At 37.0% G+C, this 21,939-nt stretch overlaps 2 protein-coding genes across 10 annotated transcripts in view; both read right to left on the reverse strand.

Moving 5' to 3' along the window:
- The window catches only part of nlgn1 (neuroligin 1), a 45,557-nt gene extending 42,673 nt beyond the window's left edge, over positions 1 to 2,884 (reverse strand). For 5 of the 7 annotated variants that reach the window (XM_058072980.2, XM_058072979.2, XM_058072978.2 and 2 more), the window contains exon 1: positions 2,027 to 2,300. The gene's annotated coding sequence lies outside the window, so the exon portion shown is untranslated. The other 2 variants (XM_058072977.2, XM_078790284.1) reach the window with 2 other exon arrangements.
- Positions 2,885 to 5,970: 3,086 nt separating this feature from the next.
- The window catches only part of ect2 (epithelial cell transforming 2), a 41,990-nt gene continuing 26,021 nt past the window's right edge, over positions 5,971 to 21,939 (reverse strand). Inside the window, exons 19-25 of one of the 3 annotated variants that reach the window (XM_058073404.2) lie at positions 21,622 to 21,741; positions 19,874 to 20,012; positions 19,616 to 19,770; positions 16,345 to 16,452; positions 12,947 to 13,078; positions 10,459 to 10,855; positions 5,971 to 6,627 (exon numbers count right to left, since the gene is read on the reverse strand). In XM_058073404.2, coding sequence (XP_057929387.2) covers positions 10,472 to 10,855; positions 12,947 to 13,078; positions 16,345 to 16,452; positions 19,616 to 19,770; positions 19,874 to 20,012; positions 21,622 to 21,741 — 1,038 coding nt within the window. In that variant the 3' untranslated portion in view covers positions 5,971 to 6,627; positions 10,459 to 10,471. The remainder of the gene's footprint in view (positions 6,628 to 10,458; positions 10,856 to 12,946; positions 13,079 to 16,344; positions 16,453 to 19,615; positions 19,771 to 19,873; positions 20,013 to 21,621; positions 21,742 to 21,939) is intronic. The other 2 variants (XM_058073403.2, XM_058073405.2) reach the window with 2 other exon arrangements.

Raw genomic sequence — 21,939 nt, forward strand, 5'->3', positions numbered from 1 at the left:
TAGTAACCGGATTATCATAATAACCGGGTATCGTACTAACGGAACTAATTATATCATAAAAGACTAGAAATTTGCTGGGAAATGAAAATAGTATCGTAATAAGCAGTACTTCGATATAACCGATATAACGAGGCTTTACTGTATTTTATAGATTTTTTTTTTCAGTTTTTAATAAATCCGTTTTGTTTTTTTAAACCTGATGCGGCCCGGCTTCACCCAGAACCTAGCTCAATTGAGTTTGAGACCCCTGCTGTAATCTAACCAGGGGCCTTCAGAATCAGTAGTGCAGGCCCATGTCACTTAAACACTATCAGAAATTGTGCCGTTTCAAGCAATCAGATTTAGGATTTGCATTACAAAGGCCAGCTAGCAGGCCTACGAGTCAAATGGTCGAACAAATAGGAAGTAGCGATTTGGAAAAGGAGGACGGATTTTGTCTTTAGAATATCAACATCTCTGGTGATTATGACATATTTAGTTTTTTTGTCAAATTAGATGAATAATGAGGTTTGGAGTCGAGCACTAACTTTCCTGGCAGCTGTTCCGTAATGCTTGACGTGAACTCAGACCTTTGGGAGACAATGTGTTTGAAGAAAAAGGGTTAAACAGGAATAATGCTTCTCTTTGGAATGCCACGCCTTGATAAATTACCTTTTGGTATATTATTGTCTGTCGGTATATTGTCATGTGACACGTATGCCATTTTTAAACAAACGCAAAAATGACCTTGAGTCGGAATTGTCAATCTGGATGTAAATGAATGTGTTTATTTCGGATTAATGCTTGGAATATTGTGTGCATGCCGCTGTAGCGACTGCAGCAACCCTATTGTGACCACCCCCCGGGGGTTGGGGGGGGGAACACACTCACAGGAGACTTAAATAGCACCACTCCACAACTAAAAATTTAAAGCTAAGAATTTTAGATGTGGCACGTCCGATTTCACGATGACCTGGATGACTGAGACTCGACCAGATGCGGTTGCATCTGGATTCTTTTCCCAAATGGTTCCGTGCTACTTCAAAAGCGAAGATCCCCAAGCATTGCAGTGGGAAGGAATCTATCCATATTTTACACCCATTCGTCCTACAACTGGTATTTGGGGCCACGGGAGAAGAAAAGGGGAAATTACGAAGACAGCATTGAGCAGATATGTTCCTTGAGGGCTGAGCTATGTAGATCACGGCCCCAGGGAACTCGGTGGACTGATGGAGCCTCCGGAAACAGCAGAAAGGATGCATAATAAACAAGGAATACCGACTTTCAACAAGTCACAAAATTTTGAAAATGAAACCACGAGTGTCGTTTCAAATCCGAGAAGCTAAATGGATAGCCAATATGTCACATGGAATGTCATATCAAATCATCAATAAGCATAATAATAATAATAATGATGGACATGTAAAACCATGCACTTTGCCTGCACTACGGGGCCCCAACTGGGACAACTTTCATCCACAAATACACACATATCTGTATAAATAAACATACAAATAATGAGCATGGAAAGGTTTACGTCCATTGAACGGCGATGAGCATGACATCATGAACCAAACCATCATGTGTGACGTTGACGTGCGGGGGGGGGCATTTACACGCCGGCACCCACTCAGTCTGCAAGGTTTCATGCGTCATGTTGCGCGATTTCATGCATGTGCAAACGCGCACGGCTGGAAGCGGCGCATATTCAAATCACGGCTGCCTGTGTTTGTGTGTGCTTCCCTTTGCCGAAGGTGCGCAGCTGCAGCCGATGTTGGAGCAAATTGCAGTTGGGGGGGTGGTGGTGGTGGTGGTGGTGGTGGGGGGGGTAGACATCTTTTCTTTAGGAAAATTATAACATGAAACTGGAATAAGGAACACCACACCCCAAAGATTCAACAACAAAACGTCGTTTGTGTACCCGAATAAATACGGCATCGTGATGGAATATTATATATTATATTATAAGCGGTGACGCTGTCATGGATATAAGCATGTTCGATACCTATGACCGTTCTAGCATGTATGACAACAGCAGTATATTTACCATGCAAAGGAATATTTCTCACATACGAGTGGGAATTCTGTCTTCCTCCGCTGGCTGCGTCTCACACAGGAATATAAATCCTTTTTGTCCGACGAAGCCCTTTAAAAAAAAAAAAGAGGCTAAAAACCAGAAAAAGCAAAATGACGGCTGAGGATCAACGAAGACAACAAATGAAAAACATCCGCTTCGGTTCCCCGAAATTGTCGCTAAATCCACACATGCTTGACGCACAAGCGTCTACTTGATAATGGCGGTGATGCTGAAGATGAAGGATTCCTACCCTTCCTCCCCAACCCCCAACATCGCCATCATCATCGTCAGCAGCAGCGCCAGCATCCACCGCCTGCACTTGTCCACGTCCACGGTGAAATTGGCTGGAAACGCGTTAACGCTGTCATTTATCGGCTTCTTTCCATATTACCCTGCAGAAAGACAAAGATAATGGACATACCTGTATACTCCTGTTTTGGAAAATACTATGAATAAGCTACATATGTTAATATAAATGTATTATTTGTGCTTCACAAGTATACTTTGAATTTAAATATATTCATTGAAAATCGTTTTTGGGGTGTCTTATTAGCATTTTTTAGCTACGTCAGGAACGCATCACGTCAGATTTTCCATCTTCAATTTTAAAGCTCAAAGCCCCACTAGCTTGTTTCATGAAAAAAGTATTTCAATAATTATTGCGAGAAGAGTTTAATTATAATATTTGAAACCCTGTTCACGTATAACAGAAGTAGCGTTTAAATACGAAAATACGGAAAAAAGCTAGCTAGCTAACTAGCTTACCTGGCTGCCATTTTGAGGAAGCCATAAGCTTGTGATGGTCACGTGACCGTCACGAGGCCTTATAGGTGAGTTAATAACGAGTTGGAGAGTTGATTCAAGCACGTAATTACACATTTTAACACACTTTAAAGAATCGTGAAGTGATGTGTGGCTAATTTGATACATTGCATGTGAGTGTGGGAGGGGGGGCATGTGTCAGTTTTATAACCCATGACATGACACAGAGATGCCGTAAGGTGGCGCTATTTTGAATCGTTAAATCCAATCTATATGAACCATATGCTTGTTTTTGATATAACGCTCAAAAGAAATATCGATATATCATCCAATGGGCCAGACCAACGAGGCATGGCGAGAATGAATAATACCAGAACTGATGTTTGAAATGCTCCCAAATTGGAGTCTTATAGAAGAGCAAAGCGAAGTGACGACTCGGTCAGGTAACTACCTTCCTGCTGCAGCCGCAGGTGTGCTTCATTGTTCCGTCCCACACTGGGAATTGGGTAACGTGGAGAGGAAACACAAAGAACAGCGAGTGAAAACAAGCACAGAAAATACACGGCAACCTTTTTGTTATGACTGAAGCATTGAGGATTCGCTATGCATGCAAAGTCGAACATTTTATTTGATGCTACGTTATCGGGAGAATACTCACAATGCGGCACTTTGCATGCCATATAGAAATTATACATAAGAGCTATGAAAATGTTACTTTTGCTTTTAATCTACGAATGCAGCGTGCAGATCTTACCTTTGTAAATGCAATGTATATTTCATCCAAGGTTTAAAGCAGGGAGGTCCAAGGTGTAGCCGGTGGCTGTTATTTATTGGCCTCGGGCGCATTCAAAAATATAATTCAACATAAAAAAAATGAGGCAAAAACATCAGCAAAGACAGGAAAATCTGCACTAAATTTACAAGAATAGTCAAAAAAGTAAAGTCAAAATAATATTAGAAGAAAGTATATTTTCATAGCATAATGTAAAATGTTAAAGAAAAAAAGACTTTAAAAAGTTGTAATATGAATATGAGCTTGGGGAGAAAGTTACATTTTGAGTCATATCTAAGAAATTTGAAAAAAAAACAGTGACAATGTTACAAAAATAAAGTCAAAATATTAAGAGAAAAAAAGCCATAATCTAACAATAAAGTGTTTCAATTTTACAATAATAAACTGAATATTTTGAGGAAAAATACCTTGTGGAATTACTACAGCAAAGAGATCTTGTTTTTTGTTTTTTTTAAGTTAAAGAGAAACCAAAAAAAAAAGTGGGATTTTTTTGGAAATTAGCTTGGGCAAAAAGGTATACAATTATGAGAATGCAATTGTACAATAATAAACTGAATATTTTGAGGAAAAAATACCTAGTGGAATTACTAAAGCAAAGAGTCATATCAACAAGAAATTGAAAAAAAACCCAGCAATAATTACAAGAATAAAGTCAAAATATTAAAAGAAAAAAAAGCATAATCTAACAATAAAGTGTCGCAATTTTACAATAATAAATTGAATATTTTGAAGAAAAATACCTAGTGGAAATACTAAAGCAAAAAAATCTTATTTTTTTTTAAGTCGGAAAGAGAAACCAAAAAAAAAAGTGGGATTTTTTTGGGAAATTAGCTTGGGCAAAAAGGTATACAATTATGAGAATGCAATTGTACAATAAAAAAACTGAATATTTTGAGGAAAAATACCTAGTGGAAATACTAAAGCAAAAGAATCTTGTTTTTTTTTAAGTCAGAAAGAGAAACCAAAAAAAAAAAGTTGGATTTTTTTGGAAATTAGCTTGGGCAAAAAGGTATACAATTATAAGAATGCAATTGTACAATAATAAACTGAATATTTTGAGGAAAAAATACCTAGTGGAATTACTAAAGCAAAGAGATCTTGTTTTTTGTTTTTTTTTAAGTCTGAAAGAGAAATCCCCCCCAAAAAATAAGTGGCATTTTTTGAAAATTAGCTTGGGCAAAAAGGTATACAATTATGAGAATGCAATTGTACAATAATAAACTGAATATTTTGAGGAAAAAATACCTGGTGGAATTACTAAAGCAAAAAGTCATATCAACAAGAAATTGAAAAAAAACAGCAATAATTACAAGAATAAAGTCAAAATATTAAAAGAAAAAAAACATAAACAATAAAGTGTCGCAATTTTACAATAATAAATTGAATATTTTGAAGAAAAATACCTAGTGGAAATACTAAAGCAAAAAAATCTTGTTTTTTTTTAAGTCGGAAAGAGAAACCAAAAAAAAAGTGGGATTTTTTGGGGAAATTAGCTTGGGCAAAAAGGTATACAATTATGAGAATGCAATTGTACAATAAAAAAAACTGAATATTTTGAGGAAAAAATACCTGGTGGAATTACTAAAGCAAAAAGTCATATCAACAAGAAATTGAAAAAAACCAGCAATAATTACAAGAATAAAGTCAAAATATTAAAAGAAAAAAAACATAATCTAACAATAAAGTGTCGCAATTTTACAATAATAAATTGAATATTTTGAAGAAAAATACCTAGTGGAAATACTAAAGCAAAAAAATATTGTTTTTTTTTTTTTTTGTTTTTTTAAGTCGGAAAGAGAAACCAAAAAAAAAAGTGGGATTTTTTTGGAAATTAGCTTGGGCAAAAAGATATACAATTATGACAATGCAATTGTACAATAATAAACACCTAGTGGAATTACTAAAGCAAAGAGATCTTGTTTTTTGTTTTTTTTAAGTCGGAAAGAGAAACCCCCCCCCAAAAAATAACATTTTTTGGAAATTAGCTTGGGCAAAAAGATATACAATTATGAGAATGCAATTGTACAATAATAAACTGAATATTTTGAGGAAAAAATACCTAGTGGAATTACTACAGCAAAAAGATCTTTTTTTTTTTTTAAGTCGGAAAGAGAAACCAAAAAAAAAAAAAGTGGGATTTTTTTGGAAATTAGCTTGGGCAAAAAGGTATACAATTATGAGAATGAAGTCATCATATCACAAGAAAATGTAGACTGAAATATTGAGAACCGGGAAAAAAAAAAGCCAGCAAAAATGGTGAAAAAGAGCAAAGATTATATAGATATATATAAATATAAATATACTATATAAATTCTTAGCATATATACGTACCCCAAAGGGTGGTACAGTTGGGACAGCTGAAGTTGGTTTAAGATTTGAGTTTCTTATGAATTTATTGGTACACTACTGCCATACTGAAACATGAAATATAATTCCATAAAGTCATTGAATATGAATTGGTGTGAGAAACAATGCACATTCGGTTCCAATAAAAGTTTATACCAAATAATCAACATTAGTAGACAAATATGAAAATCAAAAAATTGCGATGTCGGCCTAGGTTTAATATGGACTCTTAGGGTGTATTTTAAAAGAATAAATACGCACACACTCGAAAACATTACAAAGAGAATACTTATTAAAAATTAAAAACAAAGGCTTTAGTGCATTTTTAGGACATAAAATGACACCGTTTTCAGTATTTTATGATTGTTAAAAAAAACAACAACAACCAAAAAATCAAATATCAGATAACGGGTCTTGGTCACATGGTAAGAAAAAGTAGCTATATTAGTAAACATATATGTATATACAGACACTGTGTAGAACATGAAGAATCAACTACATATACGATATAACGATATACTGTATATACACACATACATACAATCAAAGACACAAAATAGGGGTGCGATTACGCAAGATCTCAGAAGAGATGAGTACTTGATCGGCCGAATGTGTGGTACCTCCTCTCAAACACAGAAGATAGATTCACAGGGGAATGATGTGCTGGAAACTAGAAGAAGGAGGAGGTGGGGGGGGGGGGGGGGGGGGGGAGAAATAAAAAGTCAGATTAAAAAAAGCGACAAAATACTGCAGCAATATAAATCGGGCTTGTAGCTAAACTAGGTCCTTATATAGAGGCGGAGGACGTTTATTGACTCGGCTGCCCGCGCGTACATCCACAAATCTATAATTACATCCATATGATCTGATATCTTTTTATGCCGTGGCAATAACGATGTGTGATAATAATAATGATGCGGAATAAAAGCAGCTATGATGGAAAAGCGGGCATTCGGTTCTCATTTTAGAGCAGGGGCCTCAAACACGCGACACTAGTTTGAGGCCCCCGCCTTGATATGAAAGTTTAATGTTAGTTTGATATGGATGCTGTATGGTATCATGTACCCAGAAAAAATTATGTTAAAGGTTAAATAACTGTTAATAGTTATCCTCCCTATCCGTGTGGAAGTGGTAAGTTTTTGGCTATTTAAGTTGAAAGGAAATAACTTGAAGGCTACCGTTTAGGTGGCTAGCTCTCTAGTTTGCGAGTTAGCATGTGTCTCAAGACCCTGCAGTTGCGCAATATGTTGTAAATAAAAAGAGTATAAATGTGACTATAGTCGTGTTTTGTCATGTCTACAGGGCTCTAATAATGCTTTGTTCATTTTAATCTGAAAAAAATAATTTGTCTACCCACCAACTATATGTGGTTTCTTAAGTGTTTATTATTTGCCGTTTTATTATTATTATTATATTTATTTATTACTGATTGATTGACTTTATTCTTGATTTGTTTATTTATTTTTCATCTTATTTTGTGTAGAAAAATAAAAAGTAAGATATTTGAGAACAGTGGAATGTTTTATCAGAGCTTTTCTTGTAGAAAATTGGAACCAAAGCGAAGTTTTTTAAATTTTTTTGTTTTTAATAAATGCATTTTTTTTTTTTTGGAAAACCTGATGCGACCCAGTCTCACCCAGACCCGACCTCCAGTGGCCCCCAAGTAAATTGAGTTTGAGACCCCTGTTTTAGAGCCTTCATAGGTTTGATATTTTGTTTTGTTGGGGGACTTTTTAACGTATAAAAAAATATCCATCCATCCATTTTCGTCCGCTTATCCGGGTCCGGGTCGCAGGGGCAGGAGTCTTAGTAGGGAAGCCCAGACTTCCCGGTCCCTGGCCACCTCCTCCAGGCTCCACCGGGAGGACACCAAGGCGTTCCCAGGCCAGCTGTGAGACATAATCCCTCCAGCGTGTCCTAGGTCTGCCCCCTCCGGGGCCTTTTCCCGGCTGGGCATGCCCAGAACACCTCACCAGGGAGGCGTCCGGGAGGCATCCGGACGAGAAGCCAGAGCAACCTCAACTGACTCTTCTCAATAAAAAAAAAAAAAAAAAAGAGATACTAAAAATATCCATCCATTTTCCTCTGCTTATCCGTATCCGGAACAATCGATGGATATTTTTAGTATCTTTTTTTTTTTACACGTGGAACGCGGGTGGGTCCAATTCAGGTGTTTTTATCCGTGGCGGAAAAGTCAACTCCTGCGATGCCGTGGTTTTTATTTCCGAGATGTTGAGTGGCACCAAGCGCGTCCTAAAGCGGCGCGGCGCCTTTGTGCAAGCCCGTTATAATGACCGTGTCATGGCGTGTAGACATCAGCACTGCGCTGCGCGCGTCAGCACGAACGCCTCCATATGCTCCTGACTCACTGAGGTCCTTAGACGGTTCTTCGATGTGGAGAAGCTTGGACGGCGATGGAAAGTGTCAACGGTAGTTTATCACGCGGTTTGACTGCGAGGGATCAGCGAGGATTCCTGATGGCAGGCAAGGCCTACGTGATGATGGCTGTTCCCCTCATTCCGACCACTTGGAAAACCTGGTTGTGACAGACTTCCTTGGTTTCCGTTCCAAGGCAGCTGTGGTTGCCCTGAACTGCTGGTGCTTCAAAGCCTTCAGATGTATCGTCTTTCTTCGAATCCTGCCACAGTCCTCATCCCAAAGGCTTCCCAAACTTTATTTTCGTCCATCCAGGCGGTGCCCATGTTGGTTTGTCGGGTCGTGCAGTCCCAAGTGACAGTAGATGTGGATCACATCTGGACCTGGTGCTGTCACTATGAATCACTATATTGACATGCACTATGGTACCCATTATGGCATTGGATGCTCATATCACCTCCTACTTTGGTACGAGGTACATTATTTGGTGCGGAGCCTTATGGTGCGGAAAATATGGTATTATTTTGTCTGGTAATGATAATGCAAAAACAACAAAAAAAAAAAATTATTTATTTATTTTTTTAAATAATATCACCTCGTACTTCGGTACGAGGTACATTATTTGGTGCGGAGCCTTATGGTGCGGAAAATATGGTATTATTTTGTGCGGTAATGATAATGCAAAAACAACAAAAAAAAATTTTTTTTTTTTTAAATAATATCACCTCGTACTTCGGTACAAGGTACATTATTTGGTGCGGAGCTTTACGGTGCGGAAAATATGGTATTATTTTGTCCGGTAATGATAATGCAAAAACAACAACAAAAATTTTAGTTATTTATTTTTTTTTAAATAATATCACCTTGTACTTCGGTACGAGGTACATTATTTGGTGCGGAGCCTTATGGTGCGGAAAATATGGTATTTTGTCCGGTAATGATAATGCAAAAAGAACAAAAAAATATATATATTATTTTAAAATGTAAATAATATCACCTCGTACTTCGGTACAAGGTACATTATTTGGTGCGGAGCCTTATGGTGCGGAAAATATGGTATTATGTTGTCTGGTAATGATAATGCAAGAAATAAATAAATAAATAAATAAATATATATATATATATATATTTTTTTTAAATAATATCACCTTGTGCGGGGCCTTATGGTACGGAAAATATGGTATTATTTTGTCCGGCAATGATAATGCAAAAACAAAAAAAAAACAATTGTTTTTTTTTTTTAAATAAAATCACCTCGAACTTTGGTACGAGGTGCATTATTTGGTGCAGATCCTTATGGTGCGGAAAATATGGTATTATTTTGTCCGGTAATGATAATGCATAAAACAACAAAAAAATAATAATAATTATTATTATTATTATTTTTTTTAAATAATATCACCTCATACTTCGGTACATTAAAAAAAAAAAAACAAAAACAAACAAACAAACAAAAAAAACACCTTAAACTGTATTATGGAAAGCAGGAAGTGAACAAATGTAACAGTTACTGATTGTAAAAAGTACCAGATGGAGGGGTAGGATTTAATAAGCTTTGCTTCTTCCTACTCCTTTTGGACATGTGGAACTGGGAACTGATTATGGGATGCACTCAATTGGAATCTGATGCATGTTCAAATGAAATCAAAAAATCAAACCATTACCATTACCCTGGATTAGAACTTCGTAAACACATTTGAATGATACAATGCAACTTTTCTAATTCTGTGGGTTTTTTTTTTTTTGTAATTTGTCGAGACCTCCAAGTCCCATCAGTGATGGGATGAGGGAAACCGCGTGCGCCTGGTTCCTTACCTTAACACTACAGATCTGTTTTTACATTGTACTTTCCGTTCCTGCTTGTGATGCATCATGGATCTAGCCATCTTCTACACAACAGCCAGCACACAACGTGTCACATGTATTCGATGACAACGCCACCAGAGCCCACCTCGCCACCAAAGCCCAGCCACCAAGTGCCAGCCAGCACCCCCGAAGACCCAAGACTGATTCCCTTTCATTTGACGTTAAACAAGCATATTTAACGAACGCCACCCAAAGTGTGTTCAAGGAAGTCGTAGTTTCACCCTTCATAGTAATTCATAGTTGTGAGATCATTGCTCACATGAAACTGGAGATTAAAGCAGAGTCTCCCTTCGAGGACTGGACAGGACTTCCTTGAGAGGGTTCAGGGGCATCCGGGCATCCCTACGCGACTCGGTCGTTGAAACCAAAGCCGAGTTGAGACGAGCTGCATCGGCAGAACGTTGGGATGTCGGAAGTCGGAGGCCTGACGACTGAGATTTGACGATGGGGGATTTAGCCTGGTTCCTGGGGAAGGGGCTTTGGTTTCCTTGGGTGTCAAGGAGGACAACGCTACGGTTTGCTGGGCTGCAAGGACTACGGACGCAGACAGGAAGTCTGCCACCGACAGGAGGGTGGTCCAGAGAGTTAGAGCGTTGCACGGCGGCGCCACTTTTGGCGGAGTCGCTCAAACTGAACGTGGAGGCAGAGCGAGACATCTGGAGCACCAAACAGAAGGAGACAAACGGAGCAGGGAATTTCATTCATATCGTTAAAGACGGCGACAACGATGTGTCGTTTTTGTTTACTCGCTACATTTCCCGGAGCCTTCAGGATTTCGCGAGCGCGCCACTTCTAGCAAACTCAACCAATTCAGCAAATTAGTTCCCAAGTAGCACTTAAACTACTAACCCAGGGGCGGGCGAAGAATCCAAGAATTTGGCCGGTGGGCCGGGCGGTCTCCATAGTGACGCTCGGTGGCACGACTCAACAAAGACGCACAATTTGTTATTACAGCGTCTACAGAAGCGTTTACTTGGGGGCCACTGGAGCTCGGGTCTGGGTGAGACTGGGCCACATCAAACGCCAAAAAACGCATTTATTAAAAACAAAAACATTTTTAAAACTTCGCTTTTGTTCCAATTTTCTACAAGAAAAGCTCTGATAAAACATTCCACTGTTCTCAAATATCTTACTTTTTATTTTTCTACACGAAATAAGATCAAAAATAAACAAATCAAGAATAAAAAAAATCAAACAATCAGTAATAAATACATAAAAAATTAAATTATAAAATTAATGTTAGTGCGGCCCGCGCAAGTTTGATATGGATGCTGTATGGTATCATGTACCCAGAAAAAATTATTATGTTTGATTAATGTTCATGTTAAAGGTTAAATAACTTAATAGTTATCCTCGCTATCCGTGTGGAAGAGGTAAGTTTTTGGCTATTTAAGTTGAAAGGAAATTACTTGGAGGCTACCGTTTAGGTCGCTAGCTCTCTAGTTTGCGAGTTAGCATGTGTCTCAAGACCCTGCAGTTGCGCAATATGTTGTAAATAAAAAGAGTATAAATGTGACTATAGTCGTGTTTTGTCATGTCTACAGGGCTCTAATAATGCTTTGTTCATTTTAATCTGAAAAAAATAATTTGTCTACCCACCAACTATATGTGGTTTCTTAAGTTTTTATTATTTGCCGTTTTATTATTATTATTATAATTATATTTATTTATTACTGATTGATTGACTTTATTCTTGATTTGTTTATTTATTTTTCATCTTATTTTGTGTAGAAAAATAAAAAATTAAGATATTTGAGAACAGTGGAATGTTTTATCAGAGCTTTTATTGTAGAAAATCGGAACCAAAGCACTGAAAATTTTGTTATATTTTTCTGTTTTTAAAAAATGCGTTTTTTTTTTGAAAACCTGATGCGGCCCAGTCTCAGCCAGACCCTAGCTCCAGTGGCCCCCAGGTAAATTGAGTTTGACACCCCTGGTATACAACATACATATTATATTATTTCTTCTTTTTTTATACATATAAAGGGCGTCTCTGAAGTCTTATAATTTCCCTGAAGCATATAATATACATATGTGATACCAAAAATTTAAATTGAATAATTATTTAAAATTGTAACAATATATATATATATATATATATATATATATATATATATCAATATAAATATGATATATTGCAATAAAAAATTGCATGTTTTAAATTACAATGTTTCTTGATTTTTAAATTATTGTATAATATTAGCATTTTTGTTGTTGTGTCCAGACTTGAGGAACACCCGCCTGCATTACAACAATCAACACATTAAGGTATATAATTCATAATAATAATAGGCATGTTAATGGAATCACGGAATTGGCCAATAAAAATGGAATCTACTCTTAAGGCGGAATCCTGCCAAAATTGACATGTCGGCGTGGTGAGTAAGATGTCAGATGGCCGGGTGAGCTTAGTTTAGAGCAACATGCTAGCGCAGCATGCTAGCACAGCGGTGTGAGCGCCATTCTGGCTGCACGAGTTGAGTCATGGTCGTGTAAGCCAGCGTTTTGGGAAGCCGGCTGTCAAAATACATTTTCCGCACAAACCCCACTTCCAACCTTCAAAATAAGAGTCTTTAAGCACAAGCATGGGGTTTTATAGCCATGAAAAGTGAGAAAAACCCTGGGCAGAACCTTCCAGTGACGTACTTCATCAATAAATGTCTGATTTTAGCATTTTATCCACAGACACAATCTCCGTTTCATCAAATGAGGAATTTAGGAAGAACTAAAACTGAATGTGGACTTACAGCCAGCGTGGAGCTGCAGCGGTTTTCCGAAGTCAGGCGCTGCTGGTTTTTCTCATCTGGGGTGGTGTTGGACATGAATGCCCTCTGGATGGCACGCTTGGGAGTCTTTGTGAAGGAAAACGCCCGTGTCACCTGCAGCGACACGCAAACAAGCATATTGAGGGGATTTTGTGAAATGTGTGTTAGAAATAAGGAGTTAGTATGTTCTCTGTTGGCGGCATTATGATTTATCCTTACTGACCTTTTTTTGCAGTACATTTAGCCAGTGAAGATTGCTTTTATAGTTATTAGCCCATATTTCCACACAATAAACAAGATATGGTAGAACCATAGAGCAATAAATTTTGCTTTGTTCAATATTGAAATATTTCTGGCCACCTTATGTTGTATATTTGTAATATGAGGTTTCCAGCTCATATTTTGATCCCCAGAAATGTATTTTCCTTCACCCTTTCACCCTTTTTTGTGTACACCGTCTATTTGTATTTGCTGATGTGTGCCCTTTCTGCTGTTAACGAATAGCATGATTTTAGTTTTATTTAAGTTCAAGGACAATCTATTATCATCAAATCATCTTTTTAGTGTAAGCATTTCTTCTCTGACTATTTCTTCTCTGTATCGCTGTACTACAGACATTCTTTTTCTCCCAAAAATATATTAATAAATCATGTTTTTGGTGGTCCAATGTGGCATTTTTTGTTGCCAAAATGAACTAAAATACAGCTATAATCTAGCTGAATATATCTAAATATAGCCAATTGGTTATTTTTTGCCTTATGCATTATTTTAGCTGTTTGAAGATGAACTATATCAGCAAGTTGAAGTATTTGTCATTTTACAAATAAGGAGTTAGTATGTTCTACGTAGGCGCCATTATGAATTATCCTTACTGACCTTTTTTGCAGTACATTTAGCCAGTCTATTTGTATTTGCTGTTACTGAATAGCATGATTTTAGCTTTACTTAAGTTCAAGGACAATCTATTATCATCAAATCATCTTTTTAGTGTGACCATTTCTTCTCTGTATAGCCGTCCTACAGACACTTTTTCTCCCAAAAATATATTAATAAATCATGTTTTTGGTGGTCCGATATGGCATATAATATTTATTTTTTGTTGCCAAAATGAACTAAAATACAGCTATAATATAGATGAATATAGCTAAATATAGCTAATTGGTTATTTTTAGCCTTATGCATTATTTTAGCTGTTTGAAGATGAACTATATCAGCAAGTTGAAGTATTTGTCATTTTACAAATAAGGAGTTAGTATTGTGAATTATCCTTACTGGCCTTTTTTTGCAGTACATTTAGCCAGTGAACATTGCTTTTATAGTTATTATATTCATATATTTCCACACAATAAGTAAGATATGGTAGAACCAGAGAGCAATAAAGAGTGTGGAGTGATTTCTGATTGAGAACAAATTTTGCTTTGTTCAATACTGAAATATTTCTGGCCACCTTATGTTGTATATTTGTAATATGAGGTTTCCAGCTCATATTTTCATCTATTGTGATCCCCAGAAATGTATTTTCGTTCACCCTTTCAATGTCTACACCGTCTATTTGTATTTGCTGGTGCGTGTCCTTTCTGCTGTTAGCAAACAGCGTGATTTTAGTTTTATTTAAGTTCAAGGACAATCTATTATCATCAAATCATCTTTTTAGTGTGACCATGATTGATTTGGTCTGTACTCCCTCCGGAACAAAAAGCAGCGGTATGAATTAGCATGAAGCATGAATAGTTTACATAACAAATATTTCAGACATTCACCAGCTTCCGACACACAAGCCTGAATTTTGCCGTATTGCAGTTGCTCCATGTTGTGTTTTTTTTTACGAGACGCTGTCTCGTGGGGTTTGTGAAGAGAGCTTGAATTTTCGGTGAAGGTGGTCGAGGTGAACGCGCGTGTACCGTCTGATGGTGCGTGTCTGAGGTTAACGACCGTCCAACACCAAGGTCGTGTAGCTGTTGTTTATTTCTGTTCAATGTCAATTTGTTGCGTTACACCGGAGCGGCCTTGCCGAGCGATCAAAAAGCAATCTTCTTTGCGGGTGAATGGAGGAAGTGTTGTGGGTGCAACATGGATCAATACGTCTTTGTCCACGTGTGTGTGCATCATTCCATGAATTGAGGGGAAAAAAAAAACGCACACAATTGCGGGCGGTTTGACCTAGCAGCAGTGAGGCCTGTGCATCAGTCCTCTGTGGACTAACCGTTAATCGGTGGACCACTGCCATTTTTGTCTGACTATCTGTTGTTAGAACACTTTGAGGCTTGCGTTCATTTTTCTGTTTGCAACCGGTCCAACATTTGTGTTTATAGAGCGTGCGGTGGAAAAAGCATCCTGGAATGGTTATCAATTTATGGTAATGGTTTAATTTCATTTGAACATGCATCAGATTATTGTGCATCCCATAATCAGTTCCCAGTTCCACATGTCCAATAGGAGTAGGCAGAAGCAAAGCTTATTAAATCCTACCCCTCCATCTGGTACTTTTACAATCAGTAATTTACATTTGTTCACTTCCTGCTTTCCAAATATAATTTAAGTTTTTATTTTTAATGTTATCTTATACATTTTTTAATTAAAAATTTGTTTTTAATTTTTTTGATTTATATTTTTTAATTTATATATTTTTTATTTTTTATTTTTTTATTTTTTTAATGACCATACAATTACATAATGGGTACTATAGTAAGTGTTTTGTTCACTTCCTGCTTTCCAAATATAATTTAAATTTTTGTTTGTAATTTTATTTTATAAATTTTTTAATACAATTTTTTTTATTTATATTTTTTAATTTATATATATATATATTTTATTTATTTATTTTTTTATGACCATACAATGACATGATGGGTACCATAGTAAGTGTTGTGTTTACTTCCTGCTTTCCAAATATAATTTAAGTTTTTGTTTTTAATTCTATTTTATACATTTTTTAATAAAAAATTGTTTTAATTTTTTTTTTTTTTTTTTTTTTATTTTAGACAAACAACCATTCACACTCACATTCATACCTATGGACAATTTGGAGTTAGCCAATTAACCTAGCATGTTTTTGGAATGTGAGAGGAAACCGGAGTACCCGGAGAAAACCCACGCATGCACGGGGAGAACATGCAAACTCCACACAGAGATGGCCGAGGGTGGAATTGAACCCTGGTCTCCTAGCTGTGAGGTCTGCGCGCTAACCACTCAACCGCCATGCCGCCTTGTTTTATTTTTATTTTTTGTCACGTACTGAAGTACAAGGTGATTTTGAAAGAAAGAAATAGTGTACAAAAAAAAGGTAGTACACACAAGGGAAAGCCCGTATGAAGTAGAAGTGCATACAAAATGTAGTACCTGTACAAATATGTGAATGAAACAATCATCACCGCCTTTACCTTTTTGGAGGTCTTCTTGATGGCTCTTGAGGCCTTGCTCAGGGTGCTGTCCATGTCTTTGGTATTGACCTGTAAGGAATCTGGATCTGTGCTGTGAATCAAGTCACCCTGTTTGGGGGAAGAAAAAGCAGATTGACTGAATCGTGAAGAAAATGATGCTTTTGTTAAAACTGCTGAGGTAAACGGAGGTGCAGACGACCCCTCCGCCGCTCCCCCGTACACATGCAATACGATGCAATCACTTTGTACCTTCCCCCCACCCCACCCCCCCAAACCACCCCCTCCCTCTGTGCTGCACTGTAGATTTCAACATTTCATTCATTTGTATTCATGATGCAACGCTGACCTAGTGTAAGTAACTCATTAGGGATGCAGTGGGATCCAGAGAGCTATATTGTGGCACCCGCTATAAGCAGCACCCGCATCCTGGAATCCATCCTGCCGTTACATCGACAAATACCTGGTCACATCCTGCAAGTCATTCATGTGGATGAAGGGCGCTACTGTCATTGATAAATATATTTTGCATAGAAATATGTAATGGTTTAATTTCATTTGAAGAGGCATCCGATTACAATTGAGTGCATCCCATAATCAGTTCCCAGTTCCACATGTCCAAAAGGAGTAGGAAGAAGCAAAGCTTATTAAATCCTACCCCTCCATCTGGTACTTTTACAATCACTAACTGTTACATTTGTTCACTTCCTGCTTTCCAAATATAATTTAAGTTTTTGTTTTTAATTTTATTTTATACATTTATTAATTAAATGTTTTACATTTTTTAATTCCTATTTTTTAAATTTAAATATATATATTTAATATTTTAATTTTATTTTATACATTTTAAATATAAAAATTGTTTTATTTTTTTAATGTGTATTTTTTAATTTATATATATTTTTAGTTTTATATTTTTTTAATGACCATACAATGACATAATGGGTACCATAGTAAGTGTTTTGTTCACTTACAATCAGTAACTATTACATTTGTCCACTTCCTGTTTTCCTAATATGGTTTAAGTTTTTTTTTGTTATTATTATTATTATTATTTTTTGTCACGTACCGAAGTAGGAGGTGATATGAGCATCCAATGCCATAATGGGTACCATAGTAAGTGTCAATATAGTGATATATATAGCACATCATGACTGGTTCAAGACTCTTCATCCCTGTATTTAGCAAACATCAATATGGGTACCATAGGTACCATATCACTAATATCACCTACTTCGGTACGTGACAAAAAATATATTAAAGTAAATTAATAAAATAAAAAATTATTCATGAATGAATGAATATTTTTTAATTTTTTTTATAATTTTCATTAATTAATTAATGAATGAATAATTTTGTATTTTATAAATTTTATTGTGTTTTTTTTTTAAATATATATATATTTTTTTCTTTTTTGAGGCCCCAAGACGAGCTGCCGATGTGGACGTAACCCGCGCCAAGTCAATTCTGAACCCCAGACATCACTTCCACAAATGTATTAAATTCTCTACAATAATGGGTAATACAAGGGTAAAGGTGACTTTATAGGGGTGTTATTTCACAGCCAGAGGGCTCTAATAATGTATGCGGCGAAGGCGTTGGATGAGGAGGGGGTCGTATCTAAACAAACGATGACTGCCTATGTCTAATTAATTACCATGCTGGTTGTATTTTCTAAGTACAGCAAGTGATATAATATAAAAATACTTGTTATAGAACACAGCAGAAGAGAAGAGGAGGCAGCAGGATGATCATGTGATAAGCCGAGTGACACAGATGAACGGGAACACCGTCCGAGACCAGCAGGTATGATCAATAGATCAATAGGTAGGTACGATTGTTTAGTGGGGGGGCAGGACACAGACGTCACCGTTCACAGAAACTGGAGCCCTACAGAGTACTTTCCAGTACACATAGTACAAAACCTTTAGTGACTTGGCAGCATTGACCAATCGAGGGAGTGGTGGAGCAAGGTCAGCACACGTAGGCCACGTTGGTCTTGGGCCAGAAAAACCAGAAAATTACAAGATCGCCATGACCTGGTTCTAACAGCGGGAACAAAGCAGAAAGACCTTCTTTGGAGAGTCTGGTCTCTTCTGGACAGGGGATGGGAAGGCGTCTAAAACCAGTCTAATGGATGCCCTAGCTTCCCTGGAAGCATCATACCAAGGGAAGGAGACATGCTGATCCAAAGGTTGGGAATTGGGGCAACAGCAGCATGTCTGTGGCTGAAACTCTTCCCACAGGAAGTGGCCTGGACTTGGCCTGCTACATCACATCTATCGACGTCCCGGATGAATGACACTTTTTTAAAGAAAAATCGTAATATGAGAAATAAAGTAAGCTAAATAAAGTACTGTACTTTGGTAAATAAAGTTAAATTAGGAGAATAAATGCCTCATATTTAATTCAATAGCAAGATCTCATACTGTATATACTGGTCATATATTTCATTTCATATTTCATATTATCTTGCAAACTGTATTTGTACATAAGCCTGGCTAAAATTGTTAATTTATTGTTTATTTATTATTTATTTTTTATTGTCACGTTTATTTATTTATTGTTGTTTATTTTTGTGTATTTTGTACTGCTTAACTGATTGCTGATTTCCCCACTGGGGGACGAATAAAGGCATATGTTATTTTATCTTAAACCTTTACAAGGAGAATGTTGAAATAGTTGGAAACAGCAGCAGATACGGAAATACATATAGTAAAAATTCATCATATAATTAATCAATTAATCATTTGAATGGCAAAAAAGCCACAATAAAGGATATTATTGTCATTTTATTATTATTATTTTTATTATTACTTTAATTATTAGTTTTGTTGTTATTATTAGTTTTATTATTTTAATTATTATTTTTATTGTTATTATTATTGTTATGTTAATTATTTTTTATTTTTTTATTATTATTAGTTTTATTATTTTATTATTGTTTTATTAGTTTTATTATTAGTTTTAGTATTATTTTTATTATTATTATTTTAATTATTATTATTTTAATTATTTTTTTATTATATTATTTTTATTAGCGTTATTACATTTCAACTTTTTCTCATGACATGATGCCTTTTTGCTCATTTTTCCAGATTTTTTTCGAGCTGTTGATTGTATTTTTAGAAAGTTCCCTCGGCCAATGAAAACAAGGTTGGGGCCGCACTTGGGACAGCCCTGATCCCAACTGTAATCACAGCATCATCATCATCATCATCAATGAAACGCCAAAAGCGGAGAGAAGGGAGACAAGCGTTTTGGGGTCCGTTACCGCGTCAGCCCGGCAGATGGTGTTGGCGACATGGCGGCAAAGCGTTCGAAGCCAGCAACTTTTCACAGTGTCCTCTCCCGCCAACTGGAAGCTGAACAAGGTGTTCTCCTGTTCCGTCGGCGGGCGGACGACGAGAGCGAAGGCGTTGACACATTCTGGAGGAAAAGAGAGACGGACAGAGAGACCGTGGGTGAAAAGGAGGCGACAAAAGCAAAGCGACGCGTTGTAGCCTGAACTGTAGGCATGAGGTCCTCGTACCTTCCGTGTCCTGCAGGTCCAGGACCCTCCGGATTTGGGAAAGCGGCATCAGAGCGATGTGCTTGAGGGGGGGCGGCGGTCTGGTTTGTCCCAGAGGATTCTTAAAAGTATTGATGACTTTGTGTCGCTTCCTGGCAATCTGCATGGAAAAGCATCGTCATGGAATGTCGGGGAGCGGGGTGCGCCCCAGTTAGCGCAGTTCCAGGTTCAAATCCATCATGTATGCCTACACTTTGCATGGGTTTGTGTACATTTGTTCACAAAATTGGGTCTTGTTCAACATCATTCAACCTCCTTTAAATGTCTGGCCCCATTTTGGGTTCCTGAGGTGAGAACCTGAATTCAAATTGGTGTCCGTGTTTGAGGATTTTATAAACCGCGCGTGTCACAAGTGGCTCTTCAAGTCCATCCACAGTGAAACCTTAGTGTCATTAATTTGATCCAGAAGGTGCTAATGGCCTTTTTCTTCTCAATAAACCAAAAATCGAAGAAATGAGTCATGACGAAACAGGAAGATGGTGTCGTGTCGGTGTCGCTGCCACAGTCAGGGGTCTCAAACACGCGACACTAGTTTGAGGCCCCCGCCTTGATATGAAAGTTTAATGTTAGTGCGGCCCGCGCAAGTTTGACATGGATGCTGTATGGTATCATGTACCCAGAAAAAATTATTATGTTTGATTAATGTTCATGTTAAAGGTTAAATAACTGTTAATAGTTATCCTCCCTATCCGTGTGGAAGTGGTAAGTTTTTGGCTATTTAAGTTTAAAGGAAATAACTTGAAGGCTACCGTTTAGGTTGCGAGCTCTCTAGTTTGCGAGTTAGCATGTGTCTCAAGACCCTGCAGTTGCGCAATATGTTGTAAATAAAAATAGTATAAAAAAAGTATAAATGTGACTATAGTCGTGTTTTGTCATGTCTACAGGGCTCTAATAATGCTTTGTTCATTTTAATCTGAAAAAAATAATTTGTCTACCCACCAACTATGTGGTTTCTTAAGTTTTAATTATTTGCCCTTTTATTATTATTATATTTATTTATTACTAATTGATTGATTTTCTTTATTCTTGATTTGTTTATTTATTTTTCTTCTTATTTTGTGTAGAAAAATAAAAAGTAAGATATTTGAGAACAGTGGAATGTTTTATCAGAGCTTTTATTGTAGAAAATCGGAACTAAAGCAAAGTTTATTCATTTTCTGTTTTTAATATTTTAATATGTTTTTTTTAATATGAGGCCCAGCTTCCCCCAGACCTTAGCTGCAGTGGCCCCCAGGTAAATTGAGTTTGAGACCCCTGGCTTAAGTGTTCCTTTCCCAATCATCAGGTCCCTTCCATTTGGCACTTGGAATTGTTTGAAGGACATAAAACCAGAAACATGTGCTTTATTTGGGGCCAAAAAAAAAAAAAAAAACACAAACATGCAAAAACTGTGGGATTTCTAAGTCTATGATTAATGAATGAAATCATCACCGATATTTCCAAAATTGATTTCTGATCAAATCCAAAATCTAAATTTTTTAATTGCTTTTTCCCCCCTCTAATCAATGGTTAGGTCCCCTGGTGTTTGTAACAAAGTCCTCCAGGACCTGCTGTAAGACGGTCCCCCCTTGGACTACCGCAACGACACCCATGTATCACTGGAAGCTCTCGTTTCGGACACAATGATTTGGATCGGTTCAAGACTTGTGGTCGTTTCCAAACATCATTGCTGGGCCAGTTGCCCATGCCCGGTAAAGTCCAGGACTCACCTCAAGGCAGTCGGTGAAGAGGAAGAGTGTGACATGTTCACCGCGGTCACATGGTTGGTCCCCCAAGGTTATGGTTTCTACTCTGTAAACCAGACTACGGTGGGACGACAGCAAGTTGGCCTACAGAGAATGACAAGGTTTATAATATGCATATGTTGTATTTATACTCTCCTGTATTTTGCCAGGGGTGTTGTAACCAGTGGCCTGCAGTCAGGTTTGTGTACACGTGTTCCCAAGGACAGGTTTCCTACCGTGACACCTCTAACAAAATCTATCTTTATCTACATATTGGCATTCCTTGATCGTGAAAACATCCAA

Source organism: Doryrhamphus excisus, linkage group LG4 (assembly GCF_037039965.1).
Source record: "Doryrhamphus excisus strain RoL-2023G ecotype Guam linkage group LG4, RoL_Dexc_Guam_v1.1, whole genome shotgun sequence".
NCBI classification, from domain to species: Eukaryota; Metazoa; Chordata; class Actinopteri; order Syngnathiformes; family Syngnathidae; genus Doryrhamphus; species Doryrhamphus excisus.